The sequence below is a fragment of the Mesoplodon bidens genome (assembly GCF_964165515.1).
Source record: "Mesoplodon bidens genome assembly, chromosome: 2".
Lineage (NCBI taxonomy): Eukaryota > Metazoa > Chordata > Mammalia > Artiodactyla > Ziphiidae > Mesoplodon > Mesoplodon bidens.
Window position 1 is genome coordinate 97,553,791 of NC_138177.1, and position 20,063 is coordinate 97,573,853.

The following is a 20,063-nucleotide window of genomic DNA, read 5'->3' on the forward strand; positions in this document are numbered from 1 at the left end:
AATATTTCAGTTTTTATATTGATTATGTGTTAAGGTGACAATAATGATATATAGGGTTAATTAAATATTAAAATTAATTTATCTGTTTTAATTTTTTAATGTGGCTTCTAGAAAATTAAATATTACATACATGCCTTATATTTGTGGCTCCATTGTATCTCTCTTGGACAGCTGTGTTCTAGAATGATTACAGAAAGATAAAAGAAAGGGAGGGCATAATTCCTGATCCCAATGTTGAAACTCCTAGCTCTTCTCCATCTCACTACATTGTCATCACAGTTATCTTCTTAAAACGCAGTTTCAGCCTTTTTAGTCTTTCTGTCTAGAAACTTTTCGTATATTCGTATCACCTATAGCAAGGGTCAGAAGACTAGAGCCCGTGGGCCAGATAGCCCACCATCTTTTTTTGTAAATAAAGTTTTATTAAATTTAGCCATTCTCATTTGTTTAAGGATTGTCTGTTGCTGCTTTTGTGGTATAAGGGCAGAAATGAATAAATGTGACAGACCTTATAGCCTGCAAAGCCTAAAATATTTACTATCTGGCCTTTTACAGCTAGTTTGCTGACCCTTGACTTACAGGAAAAACAACCCACACTCTTTAGTTAAAAGTATTCAAGGCCAGTTCAGCTCAACAAATATTTATGAATGCCTACTGTGTACCAGGCACTGTCCTAGGTGCTGAGAAGCTCCCTTCCTCCTCACCACCTTCCTCCAACAACAGCAACAGCAAAAAAACAATTTTCATTCTAGCCCTCAAGGAACTCACACTTTAACAGGGGAAACAAAAATATCTTCCTTTGAGAGGCAGCATAACATTGGTTAAGAGTTCAGGCTCTGATAAACAACAAGGTCTTACTGTATAGCACAGAGAACCATATTCAATATCTCATGATAAACCATGATGGAAAAGAATATGAAAAAAATATATATTTATCATTGAATCACTTTGCTGTACAGCAGAAATTAACACATTGTAAATTAACTATAGTTCAATTTAAAAAAAAGGATATATAATCCCTCTGTTTTGTACATTAAAAAAAGTCGAGTTCAGGCTATGGAGCCACATTGTCTGGGTTTTTTTTTTTAATTTATTTTTTGGCTACGTTGGGTCTTGGTTGCGGCACACGGGCTGTCTAGTTGTGGCTCATGGGCTCTATAGTTGCAGCATGCAGGCTCTCTAGTTGTGGCGTGTGGGCTCTGTTGCCCCACGGTATGTGGGATCTTAGTTCCCTGACCAGGGATCTAACCCATGTCCCCTGCATTGGAAGGCGGATTCTTAACCACTGGACCACCGGGGAAATCCCTGTCTGGGTTTAAATTCCAGTTCTACCACTTACTGCTTGCTTTTGTACAATTTTTCTTACTTCTCTGTGCCTCATCTTTAAATTGATAAAAATAAAAGTACCTGCCTGTGGGATTATTATGAGCATGTATTAAATGAGTTAATACATATAAAGTGTTTAGAACAGTGCCTGGAACTTAATGAGCATTCAGTAAACATTAGCTATTATTAAAGTATGATTAATGCATGAAGTAATGTAAATGAATTCAAGTCATAGAGGAAAAGGGACTTCAGTTGAAGACAGTGGTAGTGCTCAGATAACTCTGTCTGGAGGAAAGTGATGCAAAATTTTGAAGCCCACGGTTTGACACCCACATGCTTTTTCATTTTTTTTTCCCCTAAGCTCCTCTCTCCAATATAGTAGTCTCACAGGACTACTTGTTACCCTCTGAGTGTACCTGATACCCTCTCAATATCATACCTTTACTCCGGTTTTTCCTGATACCTCAAATGCTTTTTCTTTCATAACTTTCTAGGTCTGTCTTAAATTCTTTCACAATAGGGACCTTTTTAGAGTTGCCTAAGTTGAAATTAATTGTCCTTAATCATTTATTAGCATGGTGTAGGTGAAAAATCTGAGTTCTAATTTGGGCTCTACGGAGTGATCTTAACCAAATTTGTAATTCTGTGCATCTCAGCTTCTTTCTTTGTAAGGCAGAGATAATATTTACTTGACATTATTGTTGTTAAATAAGACGATATAAGCAAAGTGTCCAGCAGGCACTCAGTAGTGAATGAATCGGTAAGTGCTAGTAACCATTCCCTCCTCTCTCTTGAAGCTTTAAAGTACAATCAGAAGCAAACCTAGGGTAAAGTCATTTAATCTGATCTCAATTTGAGGACATGGACCATGTTTATTTCTGTTTGTATCCCTAGCACCCAGCATAGTACCTGGCTTAGAGTAGCTTTTGTTTGAATTGAGAGTTTAAGGTCACAGCTACTATGTGGCAGAGGTGGGCTAGAATCCAGTTCTGCTGAATCTAACTGACAGGGAGAATGTTATGCAGATTTATGCATTGCTCAGAATGTGACATTTATTTTGAAAAATAGCATTTTTAAAATTGTTTTTTAAACTTCATTTTATATTGTTCCTATGCCATTAACCATTACAGTGGAGGAAATAAGATTTGTGATTTCAGATCCTCTGAAAGCTCACGCTTTTCTACAAGATATTTCTCTGGAGGTTTTTGAAGTAAATATGGGGAATAGTTTTAATCTATGGGCTTCTCCTCCTCTTTTTCCCCCCAGCATCTAATGCATATAGGCTTTTGGAATATATGCAACAAAGTCATTAATATGATTGGAAATTTATCATAGTAATAAAACTTCCAGTATTATGTAGAGAATACTTTATTAATGGATGCTTCTTGAATTTTTTTACAAATTTATCAAGTATGACACACTTTTAAAAGTGTAAAGTTATCAACTTGTCATATAGTGTCATATCACTATGGCAGTATGTACTAGAAAAAACTTCAAAAGATGAAAACGAAGCATAATGACATTGTAGAGCTGAAAAGGCCCTCACAAACCTAAGTCAGTCCACTTTTTTTATAAGTTAGGGAATTGAAAGGTTCCCCCCGCCCAAGAACACTTAATTTAAGTGGAATTGGAGTAGTTTAATCTGTTTCACATACATTGCTTTAGATACTAGAAAGATAGAAACAAAACATTCTCTTGTTTTAAAGGTAATTCTTCCTATCTTTGTGGTGTTTACCAGTGCTGCTTGCGGTGTTTACCAGTGCTGCTTGTTCCTTTTTAGATAATATACAAGTTATGGTAACCTCGTCATGTGAACTAAGATTTAATATCCAGTCATATGTTTAATAAGAAACTTAACTAAAATGACATGATTTAACCAATATAAATTACAAGTCAGAGCATAAAAAAAACTAAACAACTGAATCTAGCCTTAGTCAACTATTACCAAGTTTTTCCATCAACACTCAGTTACTCTGTCTGTACTTCTGCAGAAGTAGTAGAATGTGGAAAAAGTTTAAAACATCTTTAAAAGAATAACTTAAAACTGAAAAAATTCAATTTGTTAGTTTATTTTCCCTTCACATCAGGGAAAGGCCATTGTTATTTAATTCTAGCAGAATAGTTTGAGAAGCACTTGTGCAGAAATGTTTTTTCACCATTTCCCCTTTGTTTCCTGAATTATTTAAACATTTTTGCTCAGTTTAATTAATGTTTATGAGCATCTTTATTTATATGCCTCTGTTCAATACTGGGTTTTCTAAGGTGCAGTATAGAATGTGTAACGCTATGTTTTTTTCCCTTTAGGGTTTAGATTTACTCTGGGATTAGATAGATAATAAACTTTTTTTTTTTGTTTGTTTTGTTTTTTTGTGGCACGCGGGCCGCTCACTGCTGCGGCCTCTCCCGCCGCGGAGCAAAGGCTCCGGACGCGCAGGCTCAGCGGCCATGGCTCACGGGTCCAGCCGCTCCACGGCGTGTGGGATCTTCCCGGACCGGGGCACAAACCCGTGCCCCCTGCATCGGTAGGCGGACTCTCAACCACTGCGCCACCAGGGAAGCCCTAAACTTGTTGACAATACTTCTGTGGATATATTGCATAGAGAGTCTATTGATCAGATGTAGTTTGTGAATCTGAAAAAAAATTTTTTTGTGTATGCGTGAGGGAAGCGAACATGTTTTCTTATTTCCTTTGTTGTAAACATTAAAGTATTTTAATATTATTCACACTTTAAAATTTTCAAATGAAATCTCTCATAAATCAATTTGGTCATTTCAGGTGTTTTTTTTTTTTTTTTTTGCGGTTACACGGGCCTCTCACTGCTGTGGCCTCTCCCGTTGTGGAGCACAGGCTCTGGACGTGCAGGCCCAGCGGCCATGGCTCACGGGCCCAGCCGCTCCGCGGCATGTGGGATCCTCCCGGACCGGGACACGAGCCTGCGTCCCCTGCATTGGCAGGTGGACTCTAAACCACTGCGCCACCAGGGAAGCCCACAGGTGGTATTTTTTAATGTGAAAAATTGTTATAAAACTGATGGTTTGGCTTTCAATAGATGGTATTTGAGAATCAGGCCAGTAAGCGTTGTATACCAGGCTAACAGTAGGCATTCCACATCATTTATCTCATTTGATCTTCATGACAACCTCTTACAGGAGAGAAAAATTTATCCTCAAGTTAAAAACCTGATTGCTTACTTGTAGAAAAATAGGAACTTAAACTTCAAATCCAGCATGCTTTCCAAACATCTGTTCATAAGTTAGGGACAACCTGTGGAGGATCTTGTGGCTTAAGATGGAAAATGTTAGCTATACAAATGGTAGTAATAATTCATTTCATGTGAATGTTCTGATAGTTGGGCATATCTTTTCATACAGGAGAGTGAGTATTAGACTGAGCATTGAACTACAATCAGTTTCTAATCCAGTTCACAGAAAGGTTGGTATTTATTTCTTTTGAAATAAATATTTTTCTTTTTTTGAGATATGGTAATTCTGTACATTATAATTATTTTTGTTCTTTAAGAATGTGAGATCTTTTGTTATATCATCTTGCTTTTTAATTTTGGGCCATTTTATAACTTGCAGATCTGGGGTGGTAGAATCTACTAAGACAACAACTGAGAGATTATTATATCATATATTTCTAAAGCATGCAAGAATTGGGGATTGGGACAACAGTCTCCTTAGGTTTGCCCCATTGCACTTTTTTTTGGCCACCCCTTGTGGTTTGCCGGATCTTAGTTCCTGGACCAGGGATCAAACCCCACCAGGGATCAGACCCGTGCCCGTGCCCCTTGTAGTGGAAGCTCAGAGTCCTAACCACTGGACCTCCAGGGAATTCCCCCATTAGACTTTTTTAAGTTGCTAGAATATATATTGCTACCCTGTAGAACTGGCATTTCATGTAAATGTGAGAACAGAATGAATTGAAGCACTGCAGGGAGATATTTTTGAATCTTCTTGCCTTTTGAAGAGAGGTATTTAGAGCATCAGTCTAATCTGATTTAAAAGTATGAGTCATTAACAGAAATGAGGATATAGAATGGAGGGCTAAGAAATACATCTGTTTTCTCTGTCATAACTTTCCCTGTACATATTCAAGGATCTAATGGTGTTAGTAGCAGCTTCAGTTTTTTATAGCATCTTGGGGTGGATTTCAAGAAATACTTAGATAGAAGCTGCTTTAAGAACAGCGCCTTCTGAAGCAGAGCAAACACCTAGGTTGCTAATTTTCCAGGGTAGAGATTATATATTATACTTCTTACATGTTATTCCTATGCCTGCTGTACCTCTTCATTTTCCAGCTCTACTCATAAAAGTGGTTTAGATTTTTCTAGGACCCTAGCGGTTCCTCAGTAGCCACAAGTAGATTTTGTTTCTAAGTAGAAACTTAATCTTAACCTCTGTTAGCCCATCATCTTGCTAGTCCTGTTTTCCTTGTGCCAGTGTGCTCTGAAATACATAATTTCTGTGTACTTTTCTGTCAGCTTTAGCTGCTGTGATAAAATGGTCTTTATGAAAGGTATTCACTTCATTTGAAACTGAAAACAGATGGGGTTCCACATCAGTGGCCACTTAAGAGTGGGAGAGAATAGGCTCTTAGGAAGAAGCCCTGGCAGCCTGTCACCTGATACCCCTGTCCTCTGCCTGAGAGACAAATGTTCCTTTCTTATCTAGGGTAGATGATTATTTGTCATTTCTGCTGATGTATTTACCACTTTGGAAATACCAGACAATTAACTTGAGGGAAACTGAAAATATAATTGAGTATGATATGATCAGTGGTAAAGAATACTTTTGTTATGGTATCATAGTGCAGCAAGGGCTGGGTCTAAACTTTCTTAAGCCTCTGATAGAATGATATATTCTTCAACTTTCAACCTCCTAGCATTTAATTAGCTTTTATAGACCCCTTTCCTTCCCACCTTCCACCCCATGTGGCTCTCAAAGAGCAGAATATTTATCCCTATTTAAGATGCTAAAGTCTCCAAAGACCAATGAAAACCCAGCAGCACCAGAAGACAGAGCTGTCTGAACTATAACAGTGATATGTTGATAATACTAGATGATTTCACTTCCAAGAAGGAAGAAATTACTCTAAAAGCCAAATCTACTGAAAACATTAAAAATAACAATCTTTCTTTTAGGATTTAGTTATCCGTCTGACTGATGATACTGATCCATTTTTTCTGTATAACCTTGTTATATCAGAGGAAGATTTTCAGAGGTAACTATATTTATTTTTCTGGTCTTTGATCTAGGAATAAGTAAGTTTTTAAGTTTTATGGCTGTATCGGTACTGTCCTCTTTGAAACACATATTTGAAGCAGTTAGGCATTTTGGGAACACTGGACTATTTATACTGTAATTATTCAGGCTGTTTTTGAAAATAAATGTTTCATAGATTATCAGCATTTTGCTTAACAGCTCAGAAGTTTGGAGCTTTAGCTAGATTTATTGACCTTTTCCCTCCCATTGAATAAACTATAAAAATCAAAGTTCCCTAGCTTAATTCTTGATTATAATGGGTGTTCAGTAAATAAAAGAATAGTCTTTCAGGATGTTATTTGTAATTAAAATTCTAAAAAAATTTCCTTTCCTGTCTTCTGTATAGTTTAAAATTCCAGCAAGGTCTTCTGATAGACTTCTCAGCTTTCCCACAAAAATTCATAGATCTCCTTCAGCAGTGTACTCAAGAACAGGCTAAAGAAGTTCCAAGGTAAGTCTCAGGAGAGCACTATATCATTAAACTTCCCTCAAGACAGACTCTTCTTTGTAAGACAAGTTGATGGCAAAATATTCTATGTAAGTACCTCTGTCTGTTTTCAAAGCTGTGGTGAGAGGTTCATAAATCTCAAGTTTATAAAATCAGAAATATTTGCCCCTTAATTTTCATGTTTTGGCAAAGCCATTAAAGTTACCTGAAATATTTAACAGCATCAAATATATTTTTTTCCAAAGGTTATATTCCATTTATAGTTATTATAAAATATTGGCTCTATTCCCTGGGTTGTGCAATAAATCCTTGTGGCTTATTTATTTTATACATAGCAGTTTGTACCTCTTAATTCTCTACCCCTATATTGCCCCTCTCCCCTTCCCTCTACCTACTGGTAACCACTAGTTTGTTCTCTATATCTGTGTCTGTTTCTTTTTTGTTATATTCACTAGTTTGTTGTTTTTTTTAGATTTCTCATATAAGTGATATCATACAGTATTTGTCTTTACTGACTTATTTCACTTAGCATAATACCCTCTAGGTCTATCCATGTTGTTGTGAATGACAAATTTCATTCTTTTTTGTACTCTATTGTGTATATATACCACATCTTCTTGTTCCATTCATCTGTTGATGGACACTTAGGTTGCTTCCATATCTTGGCAATTATAAATAATGCTGCTATGAACACTGGGGTACGTGTATCTTTTAGAATTAGTGTTTTTGTTTGATTTGGATATGTACCCAGGAATGGAATTGCTGGGTCATAAGGTAGTTCTGTTTTTAGTTTTTTGAGACACCTCCCTACTGTTTTCCACAGTGGCTGCACTAATTTACATTCCCACCAACAGTGTAGGAGGGTTCCCTTTTTTCCACATGCTCGTCAACATTTGTTATTTGTGTTCTTTTTGATGATAGCCGTTCTGACAGGTGTGAGGCAATATCTCATTGTGGTTTTGATTTGCATTTACCTGATGATTAGCCATGTTGAGCATCTTTTCATGTTCTTGTTGGCCATTGGTATGTCTTTGAAAAAATGTCTGTTCACGTCTTCTGCCCATTTTTTAGTCAGGTTGTTTGTTTTTTCAATATTAAGTTATATAAGTTGTTTATGTATTTTGGATATTAGCCCTTCATTGGTCATAACATTTGCAAATATTTTCTCCCATTCAGTGGGTTGTCTTTTTGTTTTGCTGATGGTTTTCTTACGTTGTGCAAAAGCTTTTTAAATTTAATTAGGTCCCATTTGTTTATTTTTGCTTTTATTTCCTTTTCTTTTAGGAGATAGATCTAAAAAAATATTTCTACAATTTATGTCAGAAAGTGTTCTGCCTATGTTCTCTTCTAGGAGCTTTATGGTTTCCGGCCTTACATTTAGGTATTTAATCCATTCTGAGTTTTATTTTTTTATGTGGTGTTAGAGAATTTTCTATTTTGTTCTTTTACATATAGCTGTCCAGTTTCTCCAGCACTACTTATTGAAGAGACTGTCTTTCCCCTTTGTATATTCTTGCCTCCTTTGTTGTAGATTAATTAACCATAAGTGTGTGGGTTTATTTCTGGGCTCTCTGTTCTGTTCCATTGATCTATGTGTCCGTTTTGGTGCCAGTACTACTGTCTTGACTACTGTAGCTTTGTAGTATGGTCTGAAGTCAGGAAGTATGATTCCTCCAGCTGTGTTCTTCTTTCTCAAGATTGTTTTGCCTATTCAGGGTCTTTTGTGTTTCCATATAAATTAAAAAAATTTTTTGTTCTAGTTCTGTGAAAAATGCCCTTGGTATTTGGATAGGGATTGCATTGAATCTGAAGATTGCCTTGGATAGTATGGTCATTTTAACAGTATTGATTCTTTCAGTCCATGAACATGGTATATCTTTCCATCTGTTTGTATCATCTTCAGTTTCTTTCATCAGTGTCTTGTCTTACAGTTTTCTGAATACAGGTCTTTTATCTCTTTAGGTAGGTTTATTCCTAGAAATTTTATTCTTTTTGGTGCAATTGTAAATGGGATTGTTTCCTTAGTTTCTCTTTTTGATAGTTTTGTTGTTAGTGTTCAAGTATATGTTTTTGTAATGAACTTGGAAAAAGGGAAGAATAAGATTTTGTGTGCACGTATATCTGTATTTGTTTAGTGTAACACCTGATCCTTTCCTTGTAAAACTCCCAAACCTTTTATGTATAAATTTCATCAATTGACGATTCTTGTTTGAATTATTTCATTAGCAACTATAAAATTATGCTTTTCCAATTCCATCATTCTTCCTATATTTATTAGATATAATTCTATAAAGAAGAACTTTCCTTTATCAATTAGGGCTATTTGATTACTCTGAAAATTCATACAGGAAAGGATAAATGCTCAATTCTTATTTTTAAATTGTCAGTTTTCAGAGTAAGGAGTTGTTACTCTAGTTACTTTTGTGGTTTCAATGGGTTTTTGATTTGTTTTTGTTTCAGTGTTTTCTTTTCTCTCTCCTCATCTCATTGTGAATTCATGGACATTTATATATTCATTGTTTTCAGTCAATAGATAAATCTCCATTTTACTGTTTACACTAATTAATCCAGTTTTACCATTGGGAGTCCTTTCATATTGGCTCCTATGATTCCAGTATGCTCCCTTTTCTGATCCTTTTAATCATTGATGAGCCAATAGAGCTCATGATTCAATGGGAGAGTTTCACTGTCTCATAAATGTGTTATGTGACACTTTCTTTTCAAAGGTTTTTGCTACAGTTAGTTTCTCCAGAAGCTATTTTGGATAACTCACCTGCTTTTTTAAATGTGGTAGAGACAAATCCTTTTAAGCATCTTACACACCTTTCATTAAAACTGTTACCTGGAAATGATGTGGAAATAAAGAAGTTTCTAGCAGACTGTTTGAAATGTAGCAAGGTAAGATTTAAATTTAAGTTAATCTTTTAAATAAGTCCCAAAGCTCTCTGATAAACCACTGAAAAGCTGTATTGCTATTAGATTTTGTTTTCTGAATAAAGTTCTTTTAAAGATGTCCAGGAAATTTTTATAGCATGTACTGACTTTATTGTTTTAGGCAAGGTACAACAGGATAGAACTGGGCCAGGAATTGAGAAACTTAGGTCCTAGGATTTTTACTAATTTTCTGTGACCTTGAGGAGTCACTTAAACTCTTGGTGTCTTGGTTTCATCAGCTGATAGATAGGCTGTCTTAAATGAGATAAAATATATGAAAGTGTCTTGAAGATTAGAAAGTGCTCTATAACTATATAAGGTGTGTGGCACAAGGAAACAACATTGGGATGCCTTGTACGAGTTTTCAGAAAGTCTTTTTAGTCAAATACTATGGATCAGTGCATCTCAAGATTTAAGGATTAGGCAGATCTTCTAGGGATCTTGCTCATGCAGATTCTAACTTAGAAGGTTTGAGGTGGAGCCTGAGATTCTGTATTTCTGACAAACTCCCAGGGTGGTACTGATGCTTACTTTGCTGCACTTTGAGTAGGACAGCTATGGATGATTAAATTAAATTGTAAGCTGCATAATTTTATTTTTATAAATAGGAAGAAAAATTATCATTGACACAATCACTAGATGATGTTACCAGGCAACTGAATTTCACACAAAAGGTAATTCAAATTTCATTTTGTCTTCGTAAGTCATCCAAACATAGGCTCTGAATTGCTTCTTGAATCAAATCTAGGCTTTTGTGTATTTTTTTTCAAAGCACACTGCCATTGAATTCCCCCTCCTTTTTGCCACCCTTCCCCTACCAGTTGTCTTAATCTGATGCTTTTTCTTCTTGATAGTTTATTCTATCCAAACATTTCTGTTATCCCCAGTATATGACACATTCTCTCCAAGTCTTCATTAAATAATGTATAGTATCTGTCATATGTTAGTTGTGCTCCTCTTTAATTCACCTCATTTCTCTTGTCTAAATGGCTTTTCAGTTCCTGTCTTCTAAATCTTTCCCTTCCTTCCTTCTGTTAAGTTTAGAATTAATTCCTCTGATAAGCTTGTCATCATTTCAGTCAGAGCTACTCCTTGAAATTGAGGACCAAAATATCTGATAAGCTGCATGGCTTCAGGTAGAAAATTGTCCTGCACCACATGGCCCATCTTGGGAACCTGTGTTACTAGATTTTAGGTGTATAAGTAAACTACAGTTGACCCTTGAACAACACGCGGGTTAGGGACACCGGCCCCCTGCACAGTTGAAAATTCTTGCATAAGTTTATAGTCAGCCCTCCGTATCTGTGGTTCCACATCATCAGATTCAACTAACCGTGAATTGTGTAGTATTGTAGTACGTATTTCTTTTTTTTTTTTTTTTTTTTTAAATTTTATTTATTTATTTATTTTTGGCTGTGTTCGGTCTTCGTTTCTGTGTGTGGGCTTTCTCTAGTTGCAGCGAGTGGGGGCCACTCTTCATCGCGGTGCACGGGCCTCTCACTGTCACGGCCTCTCTTGTTGTGGAGCACAGGCTCCAGATGCGCAAGCTCAGTAGTTGTGGCTCACGGGCCCTGTTGCTCCGCGGCATGTGGGATCTTCCCAGATCAGGGCTCGAACCCGTGCCCCCTGCATTGGCAGGCAGATTCTCAACCACTGCGCCACCAGGGAAGCCCTGTAGTACGTATTTCTTGAAAAAAAAAATCTGAGTATAAGCGTACCTGTGCATTTCAAACCTGTGTTGTTTAAGGTCATCTGTACTACTTATGACTTGGTCTACCCTGGGTTTCTTTTTTTCTTAATGCCAGAGGAGAGGATTGAGAGGCGAAGAGCCAGATTTAACTAAAAGGTTAGTGATTGTTAAACTGTGGACCATTTTAACTCTAAAATTGCTTTTATTTTATTTTTATTTATTTATTTATTTGCGGTACGTGGGCCTCTCACTGTTGTGGCCTCTCCCGTTGTGGAGCACAGGCTCCGGACGCGCAGGCTCAGAGGCCATGGCTCATGGGTCCAGCCGCTCCGCGGCATGTGGGATCCTCTTGGACTGGGGCACGAACCCGTGTACCCTGCATTGGCAGGCAGATTCTCAACCACTGCGCCACCAGGGAAGCCCCTAAAATTGCTTTTATTCTAATCTTGATTTCTTTAAATACCAAAAAATCTGTGTAAGAAAAGGCTTTGAGTATGTCTTAAAAAGCTGTGATTCCATCTCCTTTAATATACTTTGCGAATATTTTCATGTTCCAATCTAATAACATATTCAAGAATTTTAATATCTCATATTGAACTCTACTACAGACATTATCAGAAAAAATCCAAGAATTAGATAAGTTACGGAATGAATGGGCATCACACACAGCAACATTGTCAAATAAGCATTCTCAAGAACTTACGAATGAGAAGGAAAAAGCTTTGCAGGTATGAATATTAAAAAAAACTGGAAAAATATTTTTTTATTGCCGTTAGTCATTTTGTTAATTATAAAAGTAATACATGCTTTACAGTTTTCAAACAGTGTGGAAGTATATAAAAATTAAAAGTCTCTCCTTAAAAATCTTACTACCCAGAGATAATTTATAAACATTTTGATATTTGTTTTTCCAAACTTTATATATGTAAATAATATACAATTTATAAGTAATTGTTTATATTTATAAATTTAGAAATATGTAAATTGGGAGATATGTACACACCTATCTGAGTTTTGGTTTTGTTCTAAGCTAACGAGGTCCTCCTGGATATATTGATTGTAACTTTTTTTCACCTAACTTGATATTGTAGATACTGTGGTTTTTTTTTTTATCAGTTCAGAAGTGGCTGAGTAGTATTCATTACTTTGACATAACATAAATTGTTTAAGTACTTACTAACTGATGGACATTTAAATGCTTCAAATCTTGGTTATTGCAAATAATACTGCAGTGAACGTTTTTATTCCTAGAAGTGAGATTGCAATATACCCATATAAAATATTAATGTATATTGCAAATTTGCCACCCAAAAATGTTGTACCAAATGGAATCCCAAAGATAGTGAATGATCATACTTACTTCCTCATATTCCTGATACTATTAACCTTCTTAATATCTGCTACCTGATAGGTATTATAGTATTAACTTTAATTTATATTTGTTAGATTTTTAGTGAAGGTAAGTATCTTTTAATATGACTTTTGGCCATTTTAATTTCTTCTGTGGATTATTTCTTTTAATATCTTTTGCTTTCCCTGTGTGACTCATTTTCTACTGCTTTGTAGTGTGGATTTACAGTATTTTATACCTTTTATATCATATTAATTTCTTTAATTAATGTTAAATTATTCTTTAATATAAAATTCTATTTTTGCTTTTTGCACCTTACTAAATGTTTGCTTTTAAGGGTACTGCTTGATAACAGTTTATGTGTACTTTCACCCAAATTAAGATTCATAAAATTGTACTACCCCTTTAGGTTTCCTTGTGTGCCTTCTCAATCCATTTCATACTCCCACAGGAAGCCCATCACGTCAAAGCAGGTTTTGCCTGTTCTTGAACTTTAGATAAATGGACACATACAGTATGTACTTATTTGTGTGTGGCTTCCTTCACTCAGCATAATATCTCTGAGATTCAGTTATATTCTTGTGTTTCTTTTTGTTGTTGTGTAGGATTCTATTATATGAACATGCAGTAACTTATTTATTTTCCTGTTGGGAGACATTTGAATTGTTTCTGACATTTTGCTATTATTAAACTGTTATGAACTTTCTTGTACGTGTCTTCTTGTGAACACATGTACTCATTTTCCTTGGGTATATATTTAGGATTAGAATGGCTAGGTTCTAGTGTAGGCATATGTTTAGCTTTAGTAGAAACTGTCAAACAGTTTTCCGAAGTGGATATATAGGATCACACTGCCATTCAGTGGGTGTATGGTAGTACCTCATAATGAACGCTTTTTCATTTGTATATGGATTGCTTGGATATTTTCTTGTGAAGTGCCCATTTGAGTCTTCAGCCCATTTGTTAACTGTGCAATCTGTGTTTTTCTTAATGATTTGTAGGAGTTCTTTATATGTTCTGGACATGAGTCCTTTGTCAGATACATGCACTGTGAATATTTTCTGTCCATGGCTTGCCTTTTCATTTCTGGTGTAAATTAAGGATATTATACCTTTACCTAGTATGTATATTATAAACATTGTATTTTAGCCTGTCATTTGCATTTATTACTATTTCTTGCCATATATAGTTCTTTTTTTAATATTCTTAAATTTAAACTATTTTACTTATTTTAAATATTTTGTTTATTTATTTCTTTTTTGAGCTGCGCCGTGCAGCATGTAGAATCTTAGTTCCCTGACCAGGGATCAAACCCGCGCTGCCTGCATTGAAAGCATAGAGTCTTAACCACTGGACCACCAGGGAAGTCCCTATAGTTCTTTTTATCTGATTGTCATCCAGTCTTTCAATCTGTGTCTTTATGGTATAAGGGTTCATTTTATGTTTGGAAAGCCTTTGCCACCCCAAGGTTATGAAAGATATTCTCTGGTATTCTCTTCTAATACTTCTATAATTTGCTTGTTGAATTTAACTTTTTAATCTGTTTGGAGTATATTTTTCTGGAGTATGAGATGGATTTTTTTGACATTTAGTCAGTGAGTTGTTCCAATACCATATTTTCCAGTGATTTAAAATGCAACCTTTAATATATACTAAATTCCTTTATTTATTTGGTCTTGTTTCTGGACTATTGGGTAGAACTGATATCCTTGGAATTTTCTTGTCCAGTGTAGAGAAATATCTCTTCATTTATTCAGGTCTTATTTGTTTAAAACAGGTTTATAGTTTATTCCTCATTTACCTCCTTTTCTCTTTCTTTTTTTCTTTTACAGTTCTTATTAAATGTTTTTGCCTAGAGATTTTACAGATTTTTGCTCTATAAATGGGACCATCTATCACACCCCACTACTGTGATAATTTCTAAGTGTTTATTGCTAATGTATATTAATGTCATACCCATTAATTCTAGGTTATATTTACAAATTTGCATTTTAATTTAGATATTCTAATAGTTTTGGAGGTTCTCTTAGGTTTTTCTGGTAGATATGTAAACTATAAAAAATGGTAATTTATCTTTTCCAAGATTTATATCTTTTTTTTCTTATGCAGAGAAATGATAAATAATAGTGGAATCCTTATCTTGTTTCAGTTTTTTTAATTTAATTTTTATTTTATATTGAAGTACAGTTGATTTACAGCATTGTGTTAGTTTCAGGTGTATAGCAAGGTGATTTCAATTATATATATGTATGTGTATATCCATTCTTTTTCGGAATCTTTTCCCATATAAGTTATTACAGAATTATTGAGTAGAGTGCCGTGTGCTATACAGTAGGTCCTTGTTGATTATCTGTTTTATATATAGTAGTGTGTATGTTAATCCCAAATTCCTAATCTATCTCTAACCCCCTCCTTTCCCCTTTGGTAACCATAAGTTTGTTTTCAAAGTCTGTGAGTCTGTTTCCGTTTTGTAAATAAGTTCATTTGTATCATTTTTTTTAGATTCCACATATAAGTGATATCATGCGGTATTTGTCTTTGTCTGTCTGACTTTCTTCACTTAGTATGATAATCTTTTGGTCCATCCATGTTGCTGCAAATGGCATTATTTCATTCTTTTTTATGGCTAAGTTTCCTTTATATATAAGTACCACATCTTCTTTATCCATTCCTCTATCACTGGACATTTAGGTTGCTTCCATGTCTTGGCTACTGTAAATAGTGCTCCAATGAATACTGGGGTACATGTATCTTTTCAAATTATGGTTTTCTCCAGATATATGCCCAGGAGTGGGATTGCTGGGTCATATGGTAGCTCTATTTTTAGTTTTTTAAGGAACTTCCATACTACTCTCCATAGTGGTTGTACCAGTTTACATTACCACCAACAGTGTAGGAGGGTTCCCTTTTCTCCACACCCTCTCCAGCATTGACCATTTTTAGACTTTTTGTTACTGGTATGAGGTGATAGATACCTCACTGTAGTTTTGATTTGCATTTCTCTAATAATTAGTGATGTTGAGCATCTTTTCATATGCTTTTTGACCATCTGTACGTCTTCTTTGGAGAAATGTCTACTTAGGTCTTCTGCCCATTTTTTGACTGGGTTGTTTGTTTTTTGATATTGAAGTGTATGAGCTGTTTGTGTATTTTGGAGATTAATCCCTTATTGGTCGCTTCATTTGCAATTATTTTCTCCCATTCTGTGCATTGTCTTTTCATTTTGTTTGTGGTTTCCTTTGCTGTCCAAAAGCTTTTAAGTTTCATTAGGTCCCATTTGTTTATTTTTGTTTTTATTTTCATTACTATAGGAGGTAGATCCAAAAAGATCTTGCTGTGATTTATGTCATAGAGTGTTCTGCCTATGTTTTCCTCTAAGAGTTTTATAGTATCTGGTCTTACATTTAGGTCTTTAATCCATTTTGAGTTTATTTTTGTGTATGGTGTTAGAGAATGTTCTAATTTCATTGTTTTACATGTAGCTGTCCAGTTTTCCCAGCACCACTTACTGAAGAGTCTGTGTTTTTTTTCTCCATTGTATATTCTTACCTCCTTTGTCGTAGATTAATTGACCATAGGTGTGTGGGTTTATTTCTGGGCTTTCTGTCCTGTTCCATTGATCTGTATTTCTGTTTCTGTGCCAGTACCATAGTGTTTTGATGACTGTAGCTTCATAGTGTAGTCTGAAGTCAGGGAGCTGGATTCTTCAAGCTCCCATTTTTCTTTCTCAGGATTGCTTTGGCTATTTGGGGTCTTTTGTATTTCCATACAATTTGTAAAATTTTTTGTACTAGTTCTATGAAAAATGCCATTGGTAATTTGATTGGTATTGTATTGAATCTGTAGATTGCCTTGGGTAGTATAGTCATTTTGACAATATTGATTCTTCCAATCCAAGAACATGGTATATCTTTCCATCTGTTTGTGTCATCTTCAATTCTTTCATCAGCATCTTATAGTTTTCAGAGTACAGGTCTTTTTCCTCCTTAGGTAGATTTATTACTAGGTATTTTATTCTTTGATGAGATGGTAAGTGGGATTGATTCCTTAATTTCTATTTCTGATCTTTCATTGTCAGTGTATAGAAATGCAAGAGATTTCTGTGTATTAATTTTGGTAAGTTAATCTTTTTTGGTAAATAGCTAAAATATCTCTCTAGTAGGTATGATGTTTGCTCTGCTTTTGAGAAAGTTTTCTTCTGTCTGGCTTCCAAAGAGTGCTAAGTCAGATGAAGTGACTGGGGATTTAACCAAATAATCATTTTTCTCACTTTAATAGTAAAATAATGATAATAATAGATTTCTAAAAGTGGAACCATTTTTGAATTCAGAGGATAATATTTAGTCAAAGATTTTTAATATCCTGTTGAATCAGTTTGCTAATATTTAATTTAGGACATTTGTATATATATTCACACATGAGATTGGTCTGATATTACTATTATCCCGTACTCTGTCTTAGTCTGCTAATTAAAATTATGGATTTTGGACTATGGTATTAGAATTATGCTAGCGTCAGGAAAGGTATGAAAACTTTTTCTGGTTTTCTCTATGCTTTGGAACACTCAAATAATGAAGAATTATCTGTGCTTTGAAGGCCTGATAGAATTATCCTTTTATCATTTGGGTTTGATCTTTTTTTTTTGACAATTTTTCTTTTTTAACATCTTTATTGGAGCATAATTGCTTTGCATTGTTGTATTAGTTGCTGCTGTATAACAGTGAATTAGCTATACGTATACATATATTCCCATATCCCCCCCCTCTTGCGTCTCCCTCCCACCCTCCCTATCCCACCCCTCTAGGTGGTCACAAAGCACGAGCTGATCTCCCTGTGCTATGTGGGTGCTTCCCACTAGCTATCTGTTTTACACTTGATAGTGTATATATGTCAGTGCCACTCTCTCACTTTGTCTCAGCTTACCCTTCCCCCTCCCTGTGTCCTCAAGTCCATTCTCTAAGTCTGCATCTTTTTTTTTTTTTTTTTTTTGCAGTACATGGGCCTGGTTGTGGTACCCTATCATCTATTTCACCATATATTTTTCATTTCTGTTGTAAGAGTTTTTAATTGATAGTAAATAGGATCAACACATTTATTAATGCCATTGTATAAACTGTTTACTATTGCAGTGGGAGTTTAGAAGGGTCTCGTCCTTGGCCTCTTTTTTTTTTTTTTTTTTTTTTTGCGGTACGCGGGCCTCTCGTTGCTGTGGCCTCTCCCGCTGCAGAGCACAGGCTCCGGACGCACAGGCTCAGCGGCCATAGCTCATGGACCTAGCCGCTCCGTGGCATGTGGGATCTTCCCGGACCGGGGCATGAACCCATGTCCCCTGCATTGGCAGGCGGACCCTCAACCACTGCGCCACCAGGGAAGCCCAAGTCTGCATCTTTATTCCTGTCCTGCCCCTAGGTTCTCCAGAACCTTTTTTGTTTTGTTTTATTTTTTAGATTCCATATATATGTGTTACCATACTGTATTTGTTTTTCTCTTTCTGACTTACTTCACTCTGTATGACAGACCCTTGGTCCATCCACCTCACTACAAATAACTCAATTTCATTTCTTTTTATGGCTGAGTAATATTCCATTGTATATATGTGCCACATCTGCTTTATTCATTCATCTGTTGATGGACACTTAGGTTGCTACCATGTCCTGGCTATTGTAAATAGTGCTGCAATGAACATTGTGGTACATGACTCTTTTTGAATTATGGTTTTCTCAGAGTATATGCCCAGTAGTGGGAATGCTGGGTCATATGGTAGTTCTAGTTTTAGTTTTTCAAGGAACCTCCATACTTTTCTCCATAGTGACTTTCAATTTACATTCCCACCAACAGTGTAAGAGGGTTCCCTTTTCTCCACACCCACTCCAGCATTTATTGTTTGTAGATTTTTTGGTCATGGCCATTCTGACCGGTGTGAGGTGATACCTCATTGTAGTTTTGATTTGCATTTCTCTAATGATTAGTGATGTTGAGCATCCTTTCACGTGTTTGTTGGCAACCTGTATATCTTCTTTGGAGAAATGTCTATTTAGGTCTTCTGCCCATTTTTGGATTGGGTTGTTTGTTTTTTTGATATTGAGCTGCGTGAGCTGCTTGTATATTTGGGAGATTAATCCTTTGTCAGTTGCTTTGTTTGCAAATATTTTCTCTCATTCTAAGGGTTGTATTTTCATCTTGTTTATGGTTTCCTTTGCTGTGCAAAAGGTTTTAACTTTCATTAGGTCCCATTTGTTTATTTTTGTTTTTATTTCCATTTCTCTAGGAGGTGGGTCAAAAAGGATCTTGCTGTGATTTATGTCATAGAGTGTTCTGCCTGTGTTTTCCTCTAAGAGTTTTATAGCGTCTGGTCTTACATTTAGGTCTTTAATCCATTTTGAGTTTATTTTTGTGTATGGTGTTAGGGAGTGTTGTAATTTCATTCTTTTAGGTACAGCTGTCCAGTTTTCCCAGTACCACTTACTGAAGAGGCTGTCTTTTCTCCATTGTATATTCTTGTCTCCTTTATCAAAGATAAGGTGACCATATGTGCATGGGTTTATCTCTGGGCTTTCTATCTTGTTCCATTGATGTATATTTCTGCTTTTGTGCCAGTACCATACTGTCTTGATTACTGTAGCTTTGTAGTATAGTCTGAAGTCTGGGAGCCTGATTCCTCCAGCTCCATTTTTCGTTCTCAAGATTGCTTTGGCTATTTGGAGTCTTTTGTGTTTCCATACAAATTGTGAAATTTTTTGTTCTAGGTCTGTGAAAAATGCCGGTGGTAGTTTGATAGAGATTGCATTGAATCTGTAGATTGCTTTGGGTAGTATAGTCAATTTCACAATGTTAATTCTTCCAATCCAAGAACATGGTGTATCTTTCCATCTGTTTGTATCATCTTTAATTTCTTTCATCACTGTCTTATAGTTTTCTGCATACAGGTCTTTTGTCTCCTTAGGTAGGTTTATTCCTAGGTACTTTATTCTTTTTTGTTGCAATGGTAAATTGGAGTGTTTCCTTGATTTCTCTTTCAGATGTTTCATCATTAGTGTACAGGAATGCAA

General features: G+C 35.6%; 1 protein-coding gene across 4 annotated transcripts in view; it reads left to right on the top strand.

Moving 5' to 3' along the window:
- Window positions 1-20,063, top strand: part of SASS6 (SAS-6 centriolar assembly protein) — a 60,107-nt gene that overhangs the window by 1,591 nt on the left and 38,453 nt on the right. For all 4 annotated transcript variants that reach the window (XM_081223651.1, XM_081223652.1, XM_081223653.1 and 1 more), the window contains exons 2-7: window positions 4,699-4,759; window positions 6,471-6,550; window positions 6,938-7,042; window positions 9,766-9,937; window positions 10,582-10,647; window positions 12,272-12,391. In XM_081223651.1, the coding sequence (XP_081079777.1) occupies window positions 4,699-4,759; window positions 6,471-6,550; window positions 6,938-7,042; window positions 9,766-9,937; window positions 10,582-10,647; window positions 12,272-12,391 (604 nt within the window). The remainder of the gene's footprint in view (window positions 1-4,698; window positions 4,760-6,470; window positions 6,551-6,937; window positions 7,043-9,765; window positions 9,938-10,581; window positions 10,648-12,271; window positions 12,392-20,063) is intronic.